General features: G+C 46.5%; 1 protein-coding gene and 1 pseudogene across 1 annotated transcript; one reads left to right on the top strand and one right to left on the bottom strand.

The window, feature by feature from the left end:
• Positions 1-1897: 1897 nt before the first annotated feature.
• Positions 1898-2338, bottom strand: LOC147987703 (uncharacterized). Its single transcript, XM_087542477.1, has one exon. It carries the CDS (start codon positions 2336-2338, stop codon positions 1898-1900), a length of 441 nt encoding a protein of 146 aa, XP_087398603.1.
• Positions 2339-4668: 2330 nt separating this feature from the next.
• On the top strand, positions 4669-6342 carry LOC147987702 (putative indole-3-pyruvate monooxygenase YUCCA10; annotated as a pseudogene).
• The last annotated feature ends 16304 nt before the right edge of the window (positions 6343-22646 follow it).

Below are 22646 nucleotides of genomic sequence, written 5' to 3'. Positions count from 1 at the left end.
GGGAAAACTGACTCGTCAAAAACAACATCATGGGAGATGTAGATCCTACCCGAGGTGCGATCAAGACACTTATAGCCCTTATGCAGAGGGCTATAGCCAGGGAAGACACACATCTTCGAACGGAACTCTAGCTTGTGAGCATTATACTTGCGGAGACTAGGCCAGCAAGCACACCCAAAAATCCTGAGAGAGGAATAATTGGGTTGAACATGAAACAGGCGGAACAGAGGCGTGTCTTTGTTGAGAACCGGAGTGGGCATACGATTGATGAGATAACACACCGTAAGAAAGGCCTCATCCCAAAACCAGAGTGGGAGAGACGAGTGTGCCAGTAAGGCAAGACCGGTCTCGACCAAATGACGGTGTTTGCGCTCGGCAATACCGTTCTGCTGAGATGTATGTGGACACGACACATGGTGAGAGATGCCCGTGCGTTGAAAATAGTGATGGAGCTTGTGGTATTCACCACCCCAGTCGGACTGAACAGCCTTGATTTTGCAATCCAAGAGGCGTTCGACATGAGCCTGAAAGCTATAGAAGACTTGCTCAACATCGGACTTATGTTTAAGCAAATAAATCCAAGTGAAGCGCGTGTAATCATCAACAAAACTGACATAATACTTGTACCCCCCCCCCCCCCGAAGACGCAATAGCGGGACCCCAAACATCTAAATGTATTAATTCAAGAGGTATAGTAGTGACATGATAAGACGTGGAATACGGTAGCTGATGACTCTTAGCACGCTGACATGCATCACACACTAATGGTGAAGTATTTGAACTAGAGCAGGGAAGATCATGACTCCGAACAATGGAGGTGACCACATTATTTGTAGGGTGACCTAGACGTTGATGCCATTGCGACGATGAAACACGGACACTGGATGAAGCATGGCGAGATGACAAAGCACAAGTAAAGGGAATCGGATAGACCCCCCCTCGACTGCTACCTTGAAGAATGACGCGCCTGGTTGCTTTGTCCTTAACAAAGAAAAACCGACGGTGAAATTCAACAAACACGTCATTATCACAAACAAGGCAATAGACAGAAAGAAGATGCTCTCTGATGTGTGGAACATGAAGGATGTTGCGCAGTTTGAGAGATGAACCGAGTAAACGGGAATGACCAATGTGTGAAATAGACAAACCTGCACCATTGGCCACCTGAACCTGGTCCTTGCCATCATAGCACTCATGAACCTGGAGGCGTTCAAGATCACTCGTCAGGTGATCCGTAGCTCCGGTGTCCAGCACCCAAGGATAGTCGACGGTGTTGGTGGAGGCCGAGTTGGCGGAGCGAGAGTTGTGGTCCTGGTCATAATGCTTGCGGCAATCATCGGCCTCATGCCCCCAGTTTTTTGCAAATTTGACACCGGGGGCGCCAGCGGTTGTTGCGACGGCCACCACCACCGTTGTTGCCGCCGTTACCCCTGCCACCTTGCCGACCATTGCCGGCGTAGGAGGAGTTGCGGTCGCGGCCACCGTTGGGGCCGCCGTTGCCGCCTTGACGGCCTTGCCCGGGCTGGCCGTTGCCATCGGCCGGGCGACCCCCACCCTGGGAGGGGTAGTGCTCCGAGTAGGGAGTGCGTCCACCATGTCTGGAGGGGCCAGAGCGAGTCACGGCGTTAGCCGAGGAAGTCCACCCCTCCACCGCACTCTTCTGTGCCTGCAGCGCCTCGAAGGATAGAACCAATGAGTAAAAGCTGGAGTAGGGCGTGGGTGCGTTACTCACACCCAAGGAGGCAGGGATGGAGTTGTAGGCGGAGCCGAGGCCGGTGAGGATGTGATCGATAAGCTCATCATCGCGGATCGGGGAGCCGGCGGCAGCCATAGTGTCGGCAAGCGCCTTCATATTGTGCATGTATTCCGCGGCGGAGAGATCGTCCTTCCTCAGCGACTAAAGTTGCCGCCGAATGTGACGGACGTTGGCGCGGCTCTGGGCGCCGAACATGGCGGCGACGGCTATCCACACCGCATGCTCCGACTCGTAGCCAATGAGTTGGCATGCAATATCCTCATCCATGGAGGTGAGAAGGAGCCCCTTGACGCGCTGATCTTGAACCCACCACTGGTGGTACTCCGGGTAGTCGACGGCGGTAGCAGCGTCGCTGGTGCCGACAACGAGTGTTTTGGCCGGTGCCACCTTGGTGCCATCGAGGTGTCCGTGGAGGTTGGCACCGGCAAGGACAGTGCTGGTGATGCCTCCCCAAAGCATGAAGTTGTGACGACCGAGGCGGACGGAGATCGTCGAGACGGTGAGCGCGGCGGGAATCATGGCGACGGGGGACGAGACGAGGGCGCCGGCAGTTTGGCCGGTGGAGAGGGCAGAAGATGACATCGCTGCGGCGGCGTGGAGAAGAACGTCACGCGGCGGCTGCTGAGGCAAGATGCGGCGGCGGCGCGGAAGATGACACGCGCGGGAGCAGCGATCGGAAGCGGCGCAGCGTACAGGCAAAGCTAGCTAGCTAGCAAGCAGCTGGATGGATTCCTCTGGCTGGATTAATCTCGTATGTGAAGTAGCAAGCGGAAGCGGCGGCTACGCGGAGAGAGGATCAAGCGGCGGTGCGAGGGACCTGCGGCGGCGGCCTGACCTAGCTGATACCAAGTTGAAACACTGGGTTTAGGGTTTTGCGTGGGTGGATAACATCTAGCCTCACGTCTCAATATATAGATGATCAGAATACAATTACATACGTATACAAATACGTGTACATGTACAATATGCTAGACCCTATTTTACAACTTGGGGAGGTGGGGCACCTCCACCTGGCTTGGGAGGCAAGCCTCCACCTGCTTGGCTTGGGGGGCAAGTCTCCCTAGGATTTTCCCTAGGGAAATCCAATCTGCTTGGCCGCCGCCCCCTAGGAGAAACCGTAGGGCGCCTCCCCCTCTCCCCTTGCCCCTATATATAGTGGAGGGGTGGGAGGGCAGCCACACCCCTTCCCTGGCGCAGCATCTGCCTCCTCCAACTCTTCCTTCTCCTCCGTAGAGCTTGCCGAAGCCCTGCAGGAATACCACAAGCTCCACCACCACGCCGTCGTGCTGCTGGAGTTCTCCCTCAACTTCTCCTCTCCCCTTGCTGGATCAATAAGGAGGAGACGTCCCCGGGCTGTACGTGTGTTGAACGGGGAGGCGCCGTCCGTTCGGCACTAGATCGGATCTTCCGCGATTTGAATCGCCGCGAGTACGACTCCATCAACCGCATTCTTGTAACGCTTCCGCTTAGCGATGTTCAAGGGTATGAAGATGCACTCCCTCTCTCTCGTTGCTAGTATCTCCTAGATTGATCTTGGTGACACGTAGGAAAATTTTGAATTATTGCTACGTTTCCAAACAACAAGGGATAACGGGTACTTGTTGTGGGAGGACGCGAAGAAGATGCGGTTGATAGTGAGTGGGGAGTTCCACGAAGAAATGCGGGAGTTCCTCCGCAGGCAAAAATAATCCAAGGGAAGTGACCATCTGGAAAGAAGAGAAGATGCTACTTGTCTGTACCACACGATCCATCATGTGAGGAAGGCCTGAATATACCTACCCAGCAGACAAGTCTTTAGAAGATCCAACTGCAGGAGTTAGAGTGGTAGTGTGGTAGATGTTGAAATCATTTGGACTCGACGGTCGTAAATCGAATGTAATCATATGTTCGATAGGTTTAGTCTGCAGTTTGTGCCATGATAAATGTAAGTCACAGAAGGTAGTGGATTATTCTGTTGGGCAAATCAAAATCCGATGAACTGTACGTGATCCACTTCTCCAGTTTAGTTTTGCATGGAAGTTGCGTACAATTGTGATAAATCTGTGTCAGTCAGTTTGGAACCAGACAAGTTTGCAAAACCGCATTGAGACAAGATTGACAATTTTGATTTTCAGTAAGTTGGTTTATTATCTTTTTAACAAAATATATCCACACTCTGCTATGTAGAGTTAAAAATACAATGAGCGGTCAATTTGATGTTCAGGCATAGGACAATATGCATGTACCAAAGTTGAAATATGGCCTCACATTAAACGAGTGTTCAGTATAGAAAAGAATTTATATTAAAAAATGGATTCAAATATTTGAACTAAAGTTCCACTTCTTTTTGTTCACAACATCGAATGGCTAGTTGTGTTGACACCAAAGGTATGGCAATGGTCGTCAACTCAACCGTAGGCAAAACCAAAACTGACCGTCATACAACTAAACCGGATGCAAAACTAGCCGACAAAACCGGTTAACATGGTTGGTAACAAATCCTTCTCAGATGATTGTTTCCTTTTGTCATCCACATTATATTTGACTTTGCCTATAAATGTGTGTTTGGAAATCAGACTTATCCTTATAATATCCTATATCGTATACAAAGAGGAAGAAACACTTGAATATTATTAGAGTAGTAATTGTCATTGGTGACGATGCAAAAGGAAAGAAACATGAAGAATCTTTAATCTACACATAAAAAAGATGGTCGATAAGTTTCCAATACCAACAATCGATCAACGGTGTGTTTCCTACCTATTTTGTATCAGTACACGCTTTCACAACCAACAACGGCTCCATTTTTAGATGGAAATACTCCTACGCACTAGGATTAGGCCTCAATAAATATTTACCTTTTTCATCCCTCAATCCATAAAATAGGTTGGGCCATGAAGGATACCAGTATATATATGCCCCCATACACGAGCATGTCATCCAAAGTTCATCGAGCAAACACACAAACACTGGACTACCATCGAACTTATCCCACAACTTTGTCAAGTCTTCTCTTTGAAATGGAGGGTGTTACAGTGTTGATTGTTGGTGCTGGGCCAGCAGGCCTCGCAACGGCAGCATGCCTTAGCCAATTGTCAATTCCTTATGCCATCGTCGAGCGCGAGAGCTGTAGCGCGTCACTCTGGCGCAACCGCGCGTATGATCGCCTCAAGCTGCATCTCACAAAGGAGTTCTGTGAGTTGCCACACATGTCATACCCTATAGATGCACCAACATACATACCAAAAACCTTGTTTATGAAGTACTTGGATGTCTATGTTGAGTGTTTCAACATTCAACCAAAGTATCTCACCAGCGTGGAGTCATCCACATATGACAATGATGAAAAATATTGGTCCATTGTGGCAAAGGACATGTCAAAGTGCACCACAGTCAAGTTCACGGTGAAGTTTCTTGTTGTGGAAAGTGGTGAGAATAGTGCAGAGAATATTCCAATGTTCCCTGGACTGGAAAACTTTCGAGGTGATGTTATCCACTCCTCAAGCTACAAGTCAGGCAAGAGCTACTCTGGCAAGAATGTATTGGTCATTGGATCTGGCAACTCCGGGATGGAAATTGCTTATGACCTTGCGACCCATGGTGCCAACACATCAGTTGTTATACGAAGCCCGGTACATACATGCACTATATATTTTCATTGGATGCACTAACGCAAATTCTTAGTGTAGTTATTAATAGAAGAGATGCAATTTTTAGTGTTATTACTAATAGGAAGTATTTCACATAGAAAAAGAGATGGACTGTTTTATATCACACACAAACAACTGAAAGACTAGAGGAACCACATGACAAAAATTTATTTCTTAAAAGAAGAAATTCTATTTTTATAATGCATACTTCAAAAGAGGTGTGACATGTTTTGTGGTTGCAGATTCATGTAATGACAAAGGAATTAATTCGTTTGGGGATGACACTTGCTCACCGTCTTCCATTGAATCTAGTGGATAAACTCCTTTTGATGGCAGCGTATTTAATATTTGGAGACCTGTCACAGCATGGAATCACAAGGCCAAAAATGGGTCCAATGCCCCTCAAATCAGAAACAGGACGATCTGCACTAATTGATGTTGGGACTGTTGGATTGATCAAAAAAGGCATCATCAAAGTAAGTATATCCTTGACATGACATAAATTTATAACATATGTTGATTTGATATGCCAAGTTATCAATGTATTTTTTATCTCCTAAAGGTTCAAGGGAGCATTAGTAAGATCAAGGGAAACATAGTTAAATTTGAATGCAGTAAAAGAATGTCATTTGATGCAATTGTGTTTGCAACTGGATATAAAAGCACGGCAAATATGTGGCTCAAGGTAATATAGCTTGTGTTTGAACATGTCTGAGTTTGTTTTCTTGGTGTAACCATTATTAAATCTGCTAACATGGTCTATGTGTTTTTAATCCAGAATGGTGAGAGCATGTTAAATGGCAACGGACTGCCCATCCAAAAATATCCGAATCATTGGAAAGGTGGAATGGGCTTTACTGTGCTGGGTTGGCGAGGAGAGGATTAGCTGGTATTGCAACAGATGCCATGAATATCTCAAATGACATCAAATCTGTGATGGACTCTATGTCAAGTTAAATCATCTTTTACACGTAGTTTACCATGGCAAGCATGCTAGAAGGTTGATTCTTTGAGAAATATATCCATTGTGTCACCTTTGTATCTAGCTGTTAGAAAAGTAAATTTATGTTTATTTTAAGGTTCATATGTGCCCCGGAGAGAGATGTACTATTATACTATAATCAAGGGCTCTGTACTCTTATTACGCGGAGAGATTTCTAATTTTGGTTGAACCTACAACTGTGTATTATATTTTATTTACTTGAAATTATATGTGCAAAAGGCATGCGCTCAATACTCTATTATCTATACCAAAATCTCTTGTGGCATGTTTACCCCATCAGGATACAGCTATAGGAGGTAGTAATCACATCAGCCTAAAATAAATGCATAGTTCACTACATCCATCGCCGGTACTGTAGTGCTATTCAGTCTTAGAATGGCACTAGTTATCATCCCATGCATCTGCATGGGGTAGCTGACGTACTATAAATCATTAAAAATATTTGTGAACATATTTAGAAACTTAAAACTAAAACATAAAACACCATATGACGGAAAACTACTATTTAGAACGTGTATTTGTGGTTACGTGATACACGTATCCTTAACTGTTGTGGACACAGTTTGTTGTGCCCGAAGCGCAGGGTTTGCAGTATGCAGTAAGTTTTCCATCGGCTGATATCCAAGGTATCCATCCGCATAGTCTTGGATATAAATTGCTTATTACCTTGCGACCATGGTGCCAATACTCCGATTGTTATACGAAACCTGATATCTACTACATGCACTATATATTTTCACTGGGTACATGAACACAATTTTTTAGTATAGTTACCACTCGAAGAGATCCATTTTATTAGTATTAATACTAATAGAAAGTTTTCACATATATAAGAGATGGACTGTGTGACGCCCGGGTAATTAAGCTACAGTGATCCTCTGCTAATGATGCCACGTCACCTCATTTATAGTTGCTAATCTTGAGTTAGTTCGAAACCGGTTCAACTTCAAGTTCAAAAAAAAACAGGCAAACAATAAAAGTTTTCAAATATTAAAACTAAAATGTTCTAAGTGAACCAAATATTGCATAGATAATTATGGTGGAAAAACCACACATTTACAAAATGTTTAAATACTATGAGATGAATAAAACAGTAGCAAAAATGATTATTTAAATACTTTTTTTTATTTAATAAAATGTCAAGCTAAGTTAATTGGGGTCTAGACTTTTTTTGTGACTATGGGCTAAGTTGTAATACTAATTTAGATACTAAGTGTATATTTTACTAAAATAGAATGCAACTAAAATAAAGCAGGAAAGAATAAATAAAAGGAAAAGACAAAACAACAAAAGAAAAAAAGAGAAACCCCCCCTGCCCCCTGGGCCTCGGCCCAAAAGGCCGGCCCATTCGGCCACACACCCAGGCCACCAGGAGGCCCACCCCGCCTCCCTTATCCCCTCCCCACCCCCGAAACCCTAACCAACCACACCCCCACTCACTCCCTCCCCCTCCCCCCGATCCAGTTCTGGATCGGGATCGGGCCGACGCCCTGCGCCCCCCCCCACGACGCTGCCGCCCCGTCCCCATCGCCAATCCCGCCGCCCGTCGCCCCAACTCGCCGGCGTAGAAGACCACACACCCACACACGCATACGCACGGAGGAGGGGCGCCCCTGTTCGCTCCCCTCCTCTCGGAGAGCCCGTGCCCGAGGAACCGCCACCTACCGGCATCGCCGACGCCGCCCTGAAGCTATCGCGCCGTCGTGTCGCCGCCCCATCGCCGGATCTCGCTTCCCCGTCCTCCTCCTCACGCCGCTGCCTTAGTCCCTGCGCCCCATCGTGAGCTCCCTCCCTCTTCCCCTCTCTGTCGCACGTTGCCGCTCCCGACCACCCCGAGGAGCTCCTCCGCACGCGTTCGTCGCCGTGGCCTCCTCCGGCCTCTCCTCCCGCCCTCTGCACCGGCAGCCCCGCGTGCCCAACCGTCGCCGTCCAGTGCTGCAACGCTGCAGCTGCTGGCACTGCTACTGCCGCTGTCTACTACAGCTCCGCGCCGGCCGCGCTCACCATGGCCCTGGGACGTCCTTCTTGTGCGCCCCGGCTCCCCCTTCGCGCCCTCCCCGTGTGCTCATGCGCCCCGCCGCGGCCACGCCTGAGTGCGCCCCACCGCATGCCCCAGCTCCCCGCGCCCTGCCTAGCTCGCCGTGGCCACCGGCCTCTCCCTGCTCCGGTGCCCTGCCGGGCTTGCCCGCCCGCACGGGCTGCGCCCCACGCCCGATCCGCTTAGGCCCCAGGGGCCACTGGACAACGAGCCCCATGCCTAGAACAAAAAAAAAATATGTGTGTTAAAAATAATAATAATTAATTAATTAAAGAATTAGTTAACTTAATTAATCCTAATTTAATTAACCTAATTAACTACTTAACCTAATTAACTACTGTTAATTAACAGTATAGCCATTGACAGGAGGGTCCCACTAGACCCCTTTGACCAGTCAACGGTCCCAGTTGACTGTTGACTTGGAAGTCAACTGGACCCCACCTGTCAGCCCCTTTAGTACATTGTTGTGTACAAGCTGTGGGTACACTTAGCAATTTCACCTTTAATTTTGAAATGTTAAATAAATTCAGAAAATTTTAGAAATTGTTTAAAACTTTGAAAAATCATATAAAATAAACCGTAGCTCGGATGAAAAAACTTTGTACATGAAAGTTGCTCAGAACGATGAGACGAACCCGGGTACGTGGCCCATTCGTCCGCCACGCATCCCTAGCATAGCGAACACGCAATTTTCCCCCCTCCGGTTCATCTGTCCGAAAACGCGAAACACCGGGAATACTTTCCCGGGTGTTTCCCCCTTCACCGGTACCCCCTCGTACTGCGTTAGGGCACACCTAGCATCATGTTTTGTCATGTCATGCATCATTATGCATCTGTTTGCATTATAATTATTGTTTCTTCCCCCTCTTCTCTCGCTAGACGCCGAGACCGACGCCGCTGCTACCCAGTACGACTACGGTGTTGACGACCCCTCTCTCTTGCCAGAGCAACCAGGCAAGCCCCCCCCCCTTGATCACCAGATATCGCCTACTCTTCTCTATACTGCTTGCATTAGAGTAGTGTAGCTTGTTACTGCTTTCCGTTAATCCTATCCTGATGCATAGCCTATCCTTGCTACTACTGTTGTTACCATTACCTGCTATCCTACTGCTTAGTATAGGATGCTAGTGTTCCATCAGTGGCCCTACACTCTTGTCCGTCTGCCATGCTATATTACTGGGCCGTGATCACTTCGGGAGGTGATCACGGGCATATACTATATACTTTACACAGTTACATTACCTGTGGTACTGTTCGGAGTTGGGGGCTGAAGGGGCAGGTGGCTCCATCCTGGTAGAGGTGGGCCTGGGTTCCCGACGGCCCCCGACTGTTACTTTGAGGCGGAGCGACAGGGCAGGTTGAGACCACCTAGGAGAGAGGTGGGCCTGGCCCTGGTATGCGTTCGCGGATACTTAACACGCTTAACGAGATCTGGGTTTTTGATCTGAGTCTGTCCATTTGGTCTATACGCACTAACCATCTACGCGGGAGTAGTTATGGGTATCCTGGCGTCGTGGTATCAGACGAAGCCTTCGTGACATCAGTGACTGAGCGGCGCGCGCCGGATTGGAACGTAAGCCTGCTCTTGTATTAAGGGGGCTAGTTCTGCTTCCGGCCGCTTTCGCAACGTGTAGGTGTGCTAAGGGCGATGGGCCCAGACCCCTGTGCGCTTAGGTTTAGACCGGCGTGCTGACCTCTCTGTTGTGCCTAGGTGGGGCTGCGACGTGTTGATCTTTCGCGGCCGGGCATGACCCCGAAAAGTGTGTCCGGCCAAATGGGATCAAGCGTGTTGGGGTATGTGGTGCACCCCTGCAGGGAAGTTAATCTATTCGAATAGCCGTGATCTTCGGTAACAGGACGACTTGGAGTTGTACCTTGACCTTATGACAACTAGAACCGGATATTTAATAAAACACACCCTTCCAAGTGCCAGATACAACCGGTGATCGCTCTCTCACAGGGCGACGAGGGGAGGATCATCGGTTAGGATTATGCTATGCGATGATACTTGGGGGACTTCAGTCTACTCTCTTCTACATGCTGCAAGACGGAGGCTGCTAGAAGCGTAGTCTTCGACAGGATTAGCTTTCCCCCTCTTATTCTGGCATTCTGCAGTTCAGTCCATTGATATGGCCCCTTACACATATACCCATGCATATGTAGCGTAGCTCCTTGCTTGCGAGTACTTTGGATGAGTACTCACGGTTGCTTTCTCCCTCTTTTCCCCTATCCCTTCTACCTGGTTGTCGCAACCAGATGTTGGAGCCCAGGAGCCAGACGCCACCTTCGACGACGACTCCTACTACACCGGAGGTGCCTACTACTACATGATGCCCGCTGACGACCAGGAGTAGTTAGGAGGATCCCAGGCAGGAGGCCTGCGCCTCTTTCGATCTGTATCCCAGTTTGTGCTAGCCTTCTTAAGGCAAACTTGTTTAACTTATGTCTGTACTCAGATATTGTTGCTTCCGCTGACTCTTGTGCCTTCGAGCATTGTATTCGAGCCTACGAGGCCCTTGGCTTGTAATATAAAGCTTGTATTATTTTAATTTCTGTCTAGAGTTGTGTTGTGATATCTTCCCGTGAGTTCCTGATCTTGGTCGTACACATTTGCGTGTATGATTAGTGTACGGTCAAATCGGGGGCACCACAAGTTGGTATCAGAGCCGACTGCCTGTAGGAATCCCCCTTTCCAACTCCTTGGCCGAAGTCGAGTCTAGTCATTGAAAAACTTTTACTAACATGGCTGTGTGGCTTACGGGCCCACGTCGCCATCTGGGTGGTATTAGGATCTTTTACTCCTCGATCCTTACTCTGGGACTCTGAACTCTCTTCTATTCGGGTTAAATGAATTTTGCAAAATCTAACTTTAGGTTCTCGAAAATACTTTCTCCCGGAGAGCCCCTTCAGTCCAGATGATTGCCGGCTGCACTAGAAGATTTCGAAGATACTCTTCGATATTCTCTCAAGACCTTGTGCCCGTTGCTTTTGCAATTCCCTTCCACCGAAATATCCCTGTGGTGAAATACTTACACCTGTCGTTCTTACTTTTATTCCCCGTTGATCTTGTTATTACAAGATAACCCGAAATTCTCTATAATGTTTCGAGTATACTTTATGCCCACTGCCTTGCAGTTCTTGCCACATGAATTCCCCCTACAGATAATTCCTCACACTTACTAGATATCCGTTCTTTCCCCGTTGTTTATGTGTTTCACTAAGGTCTTCGAAATACCATTCGGTCTTCCAAAAATCCTGAGCAACCTGTTGCTCCTAAATTTCTTTCTTGCTTGCTTGCGTTATGGTTAATACCATAAATCTCGTAATCTTATTGGCATCCTTTGTCAATATCATTTTGAGTCCATTGATCCAATATGATGTGAATGCTCTCAATACTCAGTCATATCCTAGGATTCATCCTTCCGGCTCAGACGTCATTTCAAACGTGAGCTGGTTCTCGCCAATGAAATTGTCGTCGATTGTGCCCCTAAGTATATTGAACTTATCCATCCATGATCAGAGCGTCTGCTCCTGATCCTTCGCTTTGTAAATCATAATTCCTTTGCAATTGAGCTCTAAGTTACTCAGTTGTTTCTATAATCCAATGTCTTTGCATTGATTCTTCCTCTGGTTGTGAGCCGATACTCACATCAGATCCTTTATTGGCCATCAGAACCTTGTTGGATTTTATCCAACAACGTCCTTCATATTCAATCATGTTCGGAAGTTCTTTCCCTGATACATAATGCCTTTGGTAAATCTTAATCCTTGATTTGGCCAACCATGCTCTGCTTTCGAGCTGGTGATATTTACTATTGAAGCTTGTGGTAAATATTTCCACGATCCCCCGATGGGTTGAACCAACGCCTTCCCTAATCTGTGTGATCCCGAAAGATTTCACGTTTCATACTTATCTGGTATTTCACCAGGGAAAAAATTTCAACCCTAGTGTCATTTTTGAAACGCGAGGAGTGAACGAAAGGTTATGCATTGAAGAAGTGGGAGTCGACCTTGAACTTTGTGTTCATGCCCATGGACACGATGTATATTCTATCATGGAAGCTTCTTGAAATAATAACTATTCCCTTGATATATTATCATTTGGTATCTGTGAATTGATTCTTTACAATCGTGGTTCCAGCCATATTTTCTCCTTGATTCCATTTCTCGTGCAAGTTTGAGCACTTGTCTTCTGTAGAGCATTACTCTAGTCCAACCTCTACTTTGACCTGTCGTCGAGTACTACCCCCTGGTATCTTGAGACTATCTTGGAACTGCATAACTTCCTATGAGTTCTTCATCAAGTACTACATTCTCACTGATTACAATTTTTCATGGGCTCTGAGTTATTAAACACTCAAGGACACCGATAACTGAACCGAGTCCACACTCCGATTCAATAACTCTAAGTAATTTTTGTTTCTTACGAGTTTAATAATCCTTCAAGTCATTCCTAGCCTAACCGGCTATATCATTATTGTGCTAGAATTTTTAACTGTGCTACCTGGTCCTTTTTCCCGGAGCATAAATTTCAATGTAAGCTAATCTTACGTCGGTCTTCCTTGTCATATCATTTCTCCCTGAACAACAAACTTGATTTTGAGTTTGTGTCATACCCATGGTTCCAATAACCTTTCGCTTCATCATTCCTTTTACTTGATGTCATCGCCGATCGATTACATCTTCGTGGAGCCTCTCAACTAAATTTGTCATGGTCGTCAAACAACATTTTGATTCCTTCCAGAATATCAACCAAATGGATGATGACAGGTAACCATCCTTGTCCCTCGATGATTTGTGTTATCACCGACAACATTATTGCCTTCCCTCGAACACAAACTTGCTCGTGTTTTGTGTTATACCTTGAGATCCTTGCTATCCAGCCTTTGTTCTTCTTTACCTTGGGGTATTACCATCTTTTATGTCAGGATTATCATGAGAATTTCACCACCTCTGGAGAATTTTTGATACAAGTGATACTTATCACGATCACCAATCTAATACTGATCATGCTACCTAAGCCCATATTTCGGGTGCACCTTTCAACCAATGTTTAAATTGTGTATGTTTCCCTCGAGCATACATCATTATGTTATTTGACTAGACAAATGTTATCTCGTTGTTCACATGGTTGTGGAAATTCATCTTTTTGGAAATCTCGATGGATTGTCCCTGAGCCCATCAGCCACCTCATCCTCTCCTTGATTTAAATGAACTCTTGTGTCGGAACTCGCTCCCATATTTCATTTCCCGAGAATCTTACATTGTCATCTCGTCTATTTGTGTTGCACCTTTTCTTCTCAGGCGTCCTGAGTCTGAGGTATCCTGACATTAACGAGATCTGAATCTCGGTCAGATATGATGGTTGGAACCTTTTCCAAGAGTCATAACACTGGACTTTATATGACCCGGTAAGGTGATATCGTGCCTAGCACACCTGGCCGGAGGACCTATTGTTACCGTTTCATTTTTCACAAGGCTATCCATTCTTCCATGAGGAAATTGTAAGACTTATTCTACAAGTTATTCCTGATGGATCCTTCGTGTTTCCAAAGTCTGATCTTCACCTGATGACCATGTCAATGCTATCTCGAATCATGTCAATGGTACTCCAATTTTCAACAGGAACATTTGAAGCACGATGCTAAATTTTATTTATCATTTATCCTAACACCGTTGTATGGGTAATTTCATGAGATTCCTCCCCCCTTACCTAAAAGGTTTTCTACTTTATATCATGTCTTGGATATCATCCTCTGCTTGACTTTGGGGAGGATATACCCCTGATATATGTGTTTAAACACATTTTCCTTTCCATTGTTCTGATTAATTTGATAATCATATTATCCTTTCCATTGTTTGGTTTAACCTTTCTTGAGGTTTAGATGATCTAAGCAGTAATATTTTCCTGCTTACGAAAACACCTCGGTGTACCACCTTATCAGTCAGACCCTGTTACTATTGTTGATGACACTTCGGTAACCACCGATGGACGGGAACCTTGCCTATTGGTCCGCCTCGTTCAACGAGCAGGAAAATGGTTCTCTTCGTCCCTCGCCCTTGGTATCGATGTTGTTGCCGACATAACTAACAGGCTACCCTCTGGCATACCTTGCTATTGTGACTGTGCAAGATGTCAGCCCCCCTTCCTACCTTTAACCCACATGGTGGGCCCATAACCCACAGTTCCACAGGATCAAAACTTGACTCTCCTGCACCCCCCTGTTCCCAAGGTTCTTCCTCACGTGTGGCCTCGTATGTAATTCACGAGCCACCTTCCAAGAGATCATCAAATCTGTTACCGGACGCAATACTTAGTCCCGATTGCTTTGAGCCCCTTTCAGCCCTGTTCAGGCATCGAACGGTTGCCTGCTCGCTCGTAACTTCCCATGAAACCTCATTACTTGCTCTCAATATTTACTTAAGTTTCAATTCGAGAGTTACCTTCCGCCACCTTCCCCGATGTTATCGACCAGATAGTCAACCTTGTAGAGGTTCGTTCTCCCGGAATAACCCCTTATTCTTTCGTAAGTACGATGGAACCCCCAAAGAAAGGGATGACGACTTGATCATGATGACCTGCAGCAGACAAATAAAGACTTCAACGTAATGGATCGACCTCTTCGAGAAGAGCAACCAAGACCGAGAAGTCTCGATAGAATTTCGTAGCCACATCTTTCCCTTACTCCCCTCTTAAATCTCAGGATGAGATTTCTTGTAGTGGAGGAGAATTGTGACGCCCGGGTAATTAAGCTACAGTGATCCTCTGCTAATGATGCCACATCACCTCGTTTATAGTTGCTAATCTCGAGTTAGTTCGAAACCGGTTCAACTTCAAGTTCAAAAAAAACAGGCAAACAATAAAATTTTCAAATATTAAAATTAAAATGTTCTAAGTGAACCAAATATTGCATAGATAATTATGGTGGAAAAACCACACATTTATAAAATGTTTAAATACTATGAGATGAATAAAACAGTAGCAAAAATGATTATTTCAATACTTTTTTTAATTTAATAAAATGTCAAGCTAAGTTAATTGGGGTCTAGACTTTTTTGTGACTATGGGCTAAGTTGTAATACTAATTTAGATACTAAGTGTATATTTTACTAAAATAGGATGCAACTAAAATAAAGCAGGAAAGAATAAATAAAAGGAAAAGACAAAACAACAAAAGAAAAAAAGAGAAACCCCCCTGCCCCCTGGGCCTCGGCCCAGCAGGCCGGCCCATTCGGCCACACACCCAGGCCACCAGGAGGCCCACCCCGCCTCCCTTATCCCCTCCCCACCCCCGAAACCCAAACCAACCACACCCCCACTCGCTCCCTCCCCCTCCCCCCGATCCAGTTCTGGATCGGGATCGGGCCGACGGCCTGCGCCCCCCCCCCACGACGCTGCCGCCCCGTCCCCATCGCTAATCCCGCCGCCCGTCGCCCCAACTCGCCGGCGTATAAGACCACACACCCACACACGCATACGCACGGAGGAGGGGCGCCCCTGTTCGCTCCCCTCCTCTCGGAGCGCCCGTGCCTGAGGAACCGCCACCTACCGGCATCGCCGACGCCGCCCTGAAGCTACCGCGCCGTCGTGTCGCCGCCCCATCGCCGGATCTCGCTTCCCCGTCCTCCTCCTCACGCCGCTGCCTTAGTCCCTGCGCCCCATCGTGAGCTCCCTCCCTCTTCCCCTCTCTGTCGCACGTCGCCGCTCCCGACCGCCCCGACGAGCTCCTCCACACGCGTTCGTCGTCGTGGCCTCCTCCGGCCTCTCCTCCCGCCCTCTGCACCGGCAGCCCCGCGCGCCCAACCGTCGCCGTCCAGTGCTGCAACGCAGCAGCTGCTGGCACTGCTACTGCCGCTGTCTGCTGCAGCTCCGCGCCGGCCGCGCTCACCATGGCCCTGGGGCGTCCCTCTTGTGCGCCCCGGCTCCCCCTTCGCGCCCTCCCCGTGTGCTCGTGCGCCCCGCCACGGCCTCGCCCCCGCCGCGGCCACGCCCTAGTGCGCCCCACCGCATGCCCCAGCTCCCCGCGCCCTGCCTAGCTCGCCATGGCCACCGGCCTCTCCCTACTCCGGCGCCCTGCCGGGCTTGCCCGCCCGCACGGGCTGCGCCGCACGCCCGATCCGCTTAGGCCCCAGGGGCCACTGGACAACGGGCCCCACGCCTAGAACAAAAAAATATATATATGTGTGTTAAAAAAAATTAATTAATTAATTAAAGAATTAATTAACTTAATTAATCCTAATTTAATTAACCTAATTAACTACTTAACCTAATTAACTACTGTTAATTAACAGTATAGCCATTGACAGGAGGGTCCCACTAGACCCCTTTGACCAGTCAACGGTCCCAGTTGACTATTGACTTGGAAGTCAACTGGACCCCACCTGTCAGCCCCTTTAGTACATTGTTGTGTACAAGCTGTGGGTACACTTAGCAATTTCACCTTTAATTTTGAAATGATAAATAAATTCAGAAAATTTTAGAAATTGTTTAAAACTTTGAAAAATCATATAAAATAAACCGTAGCTCGGATGAAAAAACTTTGTATATGAAAGTTGCTCAGAACGACGAGACAAACCCGGGTACGTGGCCCATTCGTCCGCCATGCATCCCTAGCATAGCGAAGACACAATTTTCCCCCCTCCGGTTCATCTGTCTTAAAACGCGAAACACCGGGAATACTTTCCCGGATGTTTCCCCCTTCACCGGTACCCCCTCGTACCGCATTAGGGCACACCTAGCATCATGTTTTGTCATGTCATGCATCATTATGCATCTGTTTGCATTATAATTATTGTTTCTTCCCCCTCTTCTCTCGCTAGACGCCGAGACCGACGCCGCTGCTACCCAGTACGACTACGGTGTTGACGACCCCTCTCTCTTGCCAGAGCAACCAGGCAAGCCCCCCCTTGATCACCAGATATCGCCTACTCTTCTCTATACTGCTTGCATTAGAGTAGTGTAGCTTGTTACAGCTTTCCGTTAATCCTATCCTGATGCATAGCCTGTCCTTGCTACTACTGTTGTTACCATTACCTGCTATCCTACTGCTTAGTATAGGATGCTAGTGTTCCATCAGTGGCCCTACACTCTTGTCCGTCTGCCATGCTATATTACTGGGCCGTGATCACTTCGGGAGGTGATCACGGGCATATACTATATACTTTACACAGTTACATTACCTGTGGTACTGTTCGGAGTTGGGGGCTGAAGGGGCAGGTGGCTCCATCCCGGTAGAGGTGGGCCTGGGTTCCCGACGGCCCCCGACTGTTACTTTGAGGCAGAGCGACAGGGAAGGTTGAGACCACCTAGGAGAGAGGTGGGCCTGGCCCTGGTCGGCATTTGCGGATACTTAACACGCTTAACGAGATCTGGGTTTTTGATCTGAGTCTGGCCATTTGGTCTATACGCACTAACCATCTACGTGGGAGTAGTTATGGGTATCTCGGCGTCGTGGTATCAGCCGAAGCCTTCGTGACGTCAGCGACTGAGCGGCGCGCGCCGGATTGGAATGTAAGCCTGCTCTTGTATTAAGGGGGCTAGTTCTGCTTCCGGCCGCGTTCGCAACATGCAGGTGTGCTAAGGGCGATGGGCCCAGACCCCTGTGCGCTTAGGTTTAGACCGGCGTGCTGACCTCTCTATTGTGCCTAGGTGGGGCTGCGACGGGTTGATCTTTCGCGGCCGGGCATGACCCCAAAAAGTGTGTCCGGCCAAATGGGATCAAGCGTGTTGGGGTATGTGGTGCACCCCTGCAGGGAAGTTAATCTATTCGAATAGCCGTGATCTTCGGTAACAGGACGACTTGGAGTTGTACCTTGACCTTATGACAACTAGAACCGGATACTTAATAAAACACACCCTTCCAAGTGCCAGATACAACCGGTGATCGCTCTCTCACAGGGCAACGAGGGGAGCATCATCGGTTAGGATTATGCTATGCGATGATACTTGGGGGACTTCAGTCTACTCTCTTCTACATGCTGCAAGACGAAGGCTGCCAGAAGCGTAGTCTTCGACAGGATTAGCTTTCCCCCTCTTATTCTGGCATTCTGCAGTTCAGTCCACTGATATGGCCCCTTACACATATACCCATGCATATGTAGCGTAGCTCCTTGCTTGCGAGTACTTTGGATGAGTACTCACGGTTGCTTTCTCCCTCTTTTCCCCTATCCCTTCTACCTGGTTGTCGCAACCAGATGTTGGAGCCCAGGAGCCAGACGCCACCTTCGACGACGACTCCTACTACACCGGAGGTGCCTACTACTACATGATGCCCGCTGACGACGACCAGGAGTAGTTAGGAGGATCCCAGGCAGGAGGCCTGCGCCTCTTTCGATCTGTATCCCAGTTTGTGCTAGCCTTCTTAAGGCAAACTTGTTTAACTTATGTCTGTACTCAGATATTGTTGCTTCCGCTGACTCTTGTGCCTTCGAGCATTGTATTCGAGCCTACGAGGCCCTTGGCTTGTAATATAAAGCTTGTATTATTTTAATTTGTGTCTAGAGTTGTGTTGTGATATCTTCCCGTGAGTTCTTGATCTTGGTCGTACACATTTGCGTGTATGATTAGTGTATGCTCAAATCAGGGGCACCACAGACTGTTTGATATGATGCACAAACAAACAAACGACTAGAGGAACTATATGACAAACAATTAACTTCTGCAAGAAGAAATTTTATGAAATTTTGTTTTAAAATGGATACTTCAGAAGAGGTGTGACATGTCTTTTGGTTGCAGATTCATGTGATGACAACAGAATTTATTCAGTTGGGATGACACTTGCTCACCATCTTTCACTAAATCTAGTGAATAACCTCTTTGTGACGGCAGCGAATTTCATATTTGGGGACCTATCGAGGCATGGCATCACAAGGCTCAAAACCAAAAATGGATCACAACGACCCTCAAGTTAGAAACCTACCGATCCATAGTGATTGATGTTGGGACTGCTGGATTAATAAAAAATCATCATCAAAGTATTTGGAATATTTGAAGGAATCTGCCTTATTAGTCATATTTTTATAGTTGAAAATAATAATTAGACCTTTTCTCTCATAATGTCGGTTTGTTTTCTAGTTGGCACTTCTATAGAGATCCTAGTCATCTACCTAGATATATAGATCTGACTCAAATGCGCAATTATATATTTCAAAAATAAGGCACTTACATGATGAAGAAGGCGGCTACTTGCATATATACTGAATGTTCATTATATTTGAAGGCATAACAAGCAATCATTTGTTTTCTTTTTGGAGAAACACCAACATTGGATCTATAAAAGTGTCAATGGGATATATAGAACATCATTTGAATCAAGACAATAAGAAATCCTAAGTACCCTTTTTTACAATGTGAACTGACGGAATAAAGCATATATAGTGGATGAGCTTCTCCCAGTTTTTTCTATCGCTTTTATCAACTGATGACTCATTGGAATTTACTGACTTCCAAGACAAAATATACTCGGATGGCAAAGATTGCTAATGCCAAACTTGAATTAGCTAAAAGAAACTATAACCAGTAACTGAAATATGATCTTAACACGCTCGTGGATTGGAGGAGTGTACCTGTGTATTCTGTTTTCCTTTTTTCAAAATAGCAGATTTAACTGATGCATTGTTCGAGCAATCTTCAAATCATTCAAAAAAATCGGAGGCATTGTTCGGCCAGGCTAATGAGTATGACATGATGGGACGGACCCTTAAGCAAGGAGAAGAAGCAAGCGGGCCCAGAAATGACGAGCGAGGCCTCCACAAGTCAACAAGTCCACAAAAACAAAACCCGCCAATCCGCCATCCTCCTTCCTCCTCTAGGGTTTTACTATGCAGCGCCGACGTCTCCCTCCCCACCTCCGTCCCCCGCAGCCCCGCCTCCTACCCGGCAGACCACCACCGAGGCCCGAGCCAGCGGCCATGACCGGCAAGAAGCACAAGTCCTCCAAGAAGCAGCCCAAGGGCAGCCGCCTGCCGCTCGGCACCGACGCTGATGCGGTGGCCGACGCCGGGAAGCGCCGTCGCTCCGGCGCTGCCAAGAGCCACCAGGCCGAGGAGGAGGAGTTCGTGCCCTCCTCCATCAGCGCCAAGGTCCTCCGCGAGGCCCTCAAGCAGCAGCACGAGCAACAGGAGGAGATCCTCCACGTACTATTCAGTCTTCGAATGGCACAAATTATCAACGTGTGCAACTACATGGGCTAGCTGACATACTAATAAATCATTAAAAATATCTGTAAACTGATTTAGAAACTTAAATCTAAAAGTTAGAACACCATATGACGGAAAACTACTATTTAGAACGTGAATTTGTGGTTACATAGAAGAGATGCATTTTTCAGTATTATTACTAATAGAAAGTATTTCACATATATAAGAGATGGACTGTTTTATATCACGCACAAACGGCAAAACAACTACAGGAACTACATGACAAAAAATAACAATTGAAAGAAGAAATTCTATGAAATTTTGTTCTATCAGGCATGCTTCAAAAGAGGCATGACATGTCTTTTGGTTGCAAATTCATGTGATAACAAGAGAATTAATTTAGTTGGGATGACACTTGCTCACTTTGTTTCACTAAATCTAATGGGTGACCTCTTTGTGATGGTAGCGAATGTCATATTTGGAGATTGATCGAGGTATATGGCGTCACAAGGCCCAAAACCAAAAATGGTCGAATGACCCTCAAGTTAGAAACCAACCGACCCACAACGATTGAGTTGGGACAGTTGGATTAATAAACCCTTCACCCATCAAACCCTTCCAGCTCCTTGCGGATGGACGGTGCTTGGACACATTTCAAAACCTGTACTCTAGTAGTCTGATTACCACTATACTTACATCTGGGCGCCTCTTATTTGCGTAGGACATGTTTGACCAATGTTGTGACCACGCAAGGGATAACGGGTACTTGTTGTGGGAGGACACGAAGAAGATGCGGTTGATAGTGAGTGGGGAGTTCCACCAAGAAATGCGGGAGTTCCTCCGCAGGAAAAAATGATCCAAGGGAAGTGACCATCTGGAAAGAAGAGAAGATGCTACTTGTCTGTACCACACGATCCTTCATGTGTGGAAGGCCTGAATATACCTACCCAGTAGACAAGTCTTTAGAAGATCCAACTGCAGGAGTCAGAGTGGTAGTCTGGTAGATGTTGAAATCATTTGGACTCGACGATCGTAAATCGAATGTAATCATATGTTCGATAGGTTTAGTCTGCAGTTTGTGCCATGCTAAATATAAGTCATAGAAGGTAGTGGATTATTCTGTTGGGCAAATCAAAATCCGATGAACTGTACGTGATCCACTTCTCCAGTTCAGTTTTGCATGGAAGTTGCGTACAATTGTGATTAATCTGTGTCAGTCAGTTTGGAACCAGACAAGTTTTCAAAAACCGCATTGAGACAGGATTGACAATTTTGATTTTCAGTAAATTGGTTTATTATCTTTTTAACAAAATATATCCACACTCTGGTGTGTAGAGTTAAAAATACAATGAGCGTTCAATTTGATGTTCAGGCATAGGACAATATGCATGTACCAAAGTTGAAATATGGCCTCACATTAAACGAGTGTTCACTATAGAAACGAATTTATATTAAAAAAATGGTTTCAAATATTTGAACTAAAGTTCCACTTCTTTTTGTTCACAACATCGAACGGCTCGTTGTGTTGGCACCAAAGGTATGGCAATGGTCGTCAACTCAACCGGAGGCAAAACCAAAACTGACCGTCATACAACTGAACCGGATGCAAAACTAGCCGACAAAACCGGTTAACATGGTTGGTAACAAATCCTTCTCAGATGATTGTTTCCTTTTGTCATCCACATTATATTTGACTTTTCCTATAAATGTGTGTTTGGAAATCAGACTTATCCTTATAATATCCTATATCGTATACAAAGAGGAAGAAACACTTGAATATTATTAGAGTAGTAATTGTCATTGGTGACGATGCAAAAGGAAAGAAACATGAAGAATCTTTAATCTACACATAAAAAAGATGGTCGATAAGTTTGCAATACCAACAATTAATAAACGGTGTGTTTCCTACTTATTTTGTATCAGTACACGCTTTCACAACCAACAACGGCTCCATTTTTAGATGGAAATACTCCTACACACTAGGATTAGGCCTCAATAAATATTTACCTTTTTCATCCCTCAATCCATAAAACAGATTGGCCCATGAAGGATACCAGTATATATATGCCTCCATACACGAGC

This window comes from Triticum urartu, chromosome 2A, assembly GCF_056163025.1.
Source record: "Triticum urartu cultivar PI428250 chromosome 2A, HENAU_Tu73, whole genome shotgun sequence".
In the NCBI taxonomy this organism is placed as follows: Eukaryota; Viridiplantae; Streptophyta; class Magnoliopsida; order Poales; family Poaceae; genus Triticum; species Triticum urartu.
This window is presented reverse-complemented; position numbering and strand designations above follow the sequence as displayed.